Genomic DNA, 3092 nt, shown 5'->3' with positions numbered 1-3092 from the left:
AGTCCAGGAGCAGGTCTGCCCCAGCCGGCTTCCATCCCACCTACCATGGCGTGTCCAAACCCTCTCCCATTACGCGGGAGGGGCGGCTCACCTTCTTATCCCCAGGGCCATCCTGCGTCAGATTGAAAACAGGGAGGGTCCCCGTCACCACCAGCCCTAGCCCCTGAAAGAAAAGGAGGAAGGTGAGGTCGCTGGCGGCCAGCCCTGGCCTCACCCTGAGTGTTCGGAGGAGGGTCAGGTGAGCCCACCTCTCTAACTCCTCTGGCTGGTTTGCCCCCATCAGAGGGCCCTCCAGGGTCGTGACCCTGTGGGCACACCTCTGGGGGAAGGTTGCCAAACTCTCCACCCCCCATTGCCCAGAGGCCTTACCAGTGCGTCCTCATACACGTTTGTCCACTGCACCTGCTTGGCCTCTTTGCCAGCCAGCACCATGGGCCTGCCCAGTACGTCCAGATATTCCTGGGGAGAGGGCGGGGCAGGGCTCATAAGTGCCCCTTCCAGCCCTCTCCCGGTCCTGCCTCCCTGAGCATTGGGACTGAGCCCCAGTAGCCGCCAGGGGGCGCACTCGGCTCACAGCAGTTCACTGCACAGTGGCCCGCAGGGAGCAGGCTGGGAGGAATTGACCGACTGCTGTCTCACCTGCGTGTTGATGCGGATGGCTCCGATGGAAGGGATCTCAAAATAGTAACCTGCGAAGGGAGGGGAGGGAGAGGTGGGACGCTCGGCACAGGGGGCCTGCCCCTGGGGTGTGTCTGCAACCCTGACTCGTCCCTCCCTCCGGTGGCTCCCTCTCTGGTGTCACCCTTCCCAGACTCATGCCCCTCACTGTTCTCTGCCAGTGCCCTGTCACTGGGACCAGCAGTGTGGAAGGGGGACATAGGTGGGGTGGAGGGGGGCCCTGAGACCTGAAGTCCCTCATTCTAGGACAGCAGCAACATTTCAAGTCCACCCAGGAGCCAGGCCCATGGGGAGATAGATAGATCAGCAAGCGCACAGACGCAGGACCAGACAAACGGGGAGGTGGATGGACAGTCGACAGATGGACAGACGGGCAGGAAGATGCTCAGCCGGATGGACAAGGGAGACAGCCCGCCAAACAGCTAGAGTAATGGACAGCCACGTGGGTGGGGAGAAGGACAGACAGCAGGTGACCAACGGCAGACACAGAGTGACAGCTGCACGGGAGGACGTGACAGGCAGGTCGCAGAGGGCCGTCCAGGGCGGTACCTTTGTTGGCACAGGCCATCCACTGCAGGGGTGTGACATCATAGTTATGCTGCCCCACGGAGAAAGTGAACACACGTACCTGTTGGGGGTTTGAGGTTACCGTGTGGCCGCCAGGACGACCCTCCCCTGAGGGGCCCAAGTCAGGGCAGCGCCCGCCTGCTGCTCACCGTCCGGTTGGGCCAGTTGTACTTCTCGAAGACGTCCTGCACGCGGTCCTCGCCGCCGTCCGTGAACATCATGATCATCTTATTGCAGTTGGCCCGAGTGATGTTGGACTGGGAGGGTGAGCGTGGGGTCAGGCGGCTCTCAGCCCCTCGTGGTCTAGGCCAGGGCTCCCTCCCCGCCGCGGGCCCGCCTCTGGCCCTCCCCCCGCAGCAGATGGTGCGATCTGTCCACGCTGCCTGTTCGGGACTAACAAGGCCATCCGTCTTGATTTCCCCGAGTCACCGAGCCTGGGCCCTCGCCCTCCCCGCCTGCGGGCTCACGTTCTGCAGCTGGTCGAAGGCGTACTCGAAGCCGGCCTTGTAGCCGGTGGTGCCCTTGGCCACCATGCCCTGCACCGCCTCCTTGAACACCTTCTTGTTGCGCACGTTGGCCTGGACCAGGTGTGTGAAGCAGGACACGGGCTGCGCTTTCTCATTGAACTGCAGGGACAGCGGGTGGTGAGTGGCCCCAGGCCGGCCAGGGCCAGCAGCTGCTGCCAGGCTGGTGGTGGGCGTGAGCAGGGCAGAGTGGGGACTGGTTCTCAGCCTGTCTGCCACTCAGCACTCACCGAGGCCACGTTCACGTAGTCGTCGTCAGAGAGCGTGTCCAGCATCTCGCAGACAGACGTCTTCATCAGCTTCAGGGTCAGGCCGCTCACGCTGCCACTCCTGGAGGGGTCAGGCAGGGCCATGGAGGCTCTCCCAGCCTTCCCAGGACATTCCCGGGCACCAGAGTCGAGCCCCACCCACCCCAGATCCGCCCCTGGCGTTGCCCACTCACACATCCACGATGATGACCATGTCCTTGGGCGACGAAGCCCCCTGGATGTACCTGCCCAGAGAAGCCAGAGTTATGGCAGCCCAGCGGGGCCTGGCAGTCCTTCTGCCTCCCGTCTTGTTGACTCCACATGTTTCTACTGAGCCCCCAAAGCTTGGGCCAGACCGGGCGCTAGCCTCGGGGGACCCCCTGGGCATCAGAACAGATGCAGTCCCTGCCTACTGCATGAGTGCCCCGGTGGTCTGGGCCCTCAGCAGGCAAACAGCCCCAAGGCACAGGGGGAGTCAGATCCAGAGGGGGACAGAAGGCATGCCCCCCAGTTTCAGGGGCTTGTCGTACCCCTGTCCCAGGCTGAGGCCCCAAGGACAGTCTGGCTGTGGAGGGGACAGGGCAGGTGGCAGGGAAGCAAGGTCACAGAGTCCTGCAGGAGGGGCGGAGACGGCCACCCTTGGGACCCCCTGCTGATCTGATGTCTCGGTCCTGAGGGTGGGGGTCCCGGGCAATGGATGGGGGCAGAGGCAGCTGGGAGGCCTGCCAGGGTGATGGGATCCATTTTCCAGTGGCAACGATGTGTGAAATGAAAATTGGATAGAGCTGGCTGCGCCCTGCTTGGAGGCCTGATATCAGGAGGGAGGGGAGTGAGCAGGAGCAGCGGGGAGTTGAGAGGGTGTCCCCGCCCCCTGCCCCCCCACCTCACTCACCAGGGTCTCCTGCGCACGTCGTACAGGTCGATCTTCTTGGGGGCTCGCCACGGGGTGGCTATGGGAGGAGAGAAGGTAAGGGGGGCCAGAAGTAAAGGGCCTGGCTGTCAGGCAGGGTGGCTGGGCTGCTGAAGCCGACCGGGTGGCCATCCCACCCCGAGTGCCTCAGGATGAGTGGGTGCT

General features: G+C 63.8%; 1 protein-coding gene across 1 annotated transcript in view; it reads right to left on the bottom strand.

The window, feature by feature from the left end:
- Window positions 1–3092, bottom strand: part of CACNA2D2 (calcium voltage-gated channel auxiliary subunit alpha2delta 2) — a 119304-nt gene that overhangs the window by 15828 nt on the left and 100384 nt on the right. Inside the window, exons 6-15 of the mRNA XM_027768603.1 lie at window position 3092; window positions 2910–2967; window positions 2212–2262; window positions 2000–2099; window positions 1713–1871; window positions 1395–1502; window positions 1228–1306; window positions 640–689; window positions 370–459; window positions 92–163 (exon numbers count right to left, since the gene is read on the bottom strand). The exon at window position 3092 is cut by the window's right edge and continues 131 nt beyond it. Coding sequence (XP_027624404.1) covers window positions 92–163; window positions 370–459; window positions 640–689; window positions 1228–1306; window positions 1395–1502; window positions 1713–1871; window positions 2000–2099; window positions 2212–2262; window positions 2910–2967; window position 3092 — 768 coding nt within the window. The remainder of the gene's footprint in view (window positions 1–91; window positions 164–369; window positions 460–639; window positions 690–1227; window positions 1307–1394; window positions 1503–1712; window positions 1872–1999; window positions 2100–2211; window positions 2263–2909; window positions 2968–3091) is intronic.

This window comes from Tupaia chinensis, unplaced genomic scaffold (genome assembly GCF_000334495.1).
Source record: "Tupaia chinensis unplaced genomic scaffold, TupChi_1.0 Scaffold147003_1, whole genome shotgun sequence".
Taxonomy (NCBI): domain Eukaryota; kingdom Metazoa; phylum Chordata; class Mammalia; order Scandentia; family Tupaiidae; genus Tupaia; species Tupaia belangeri.
Note: the sequence above shows the minus strand (reverse complement) of the source record. Positions and strands in the feature narration are given on the sequence as shown.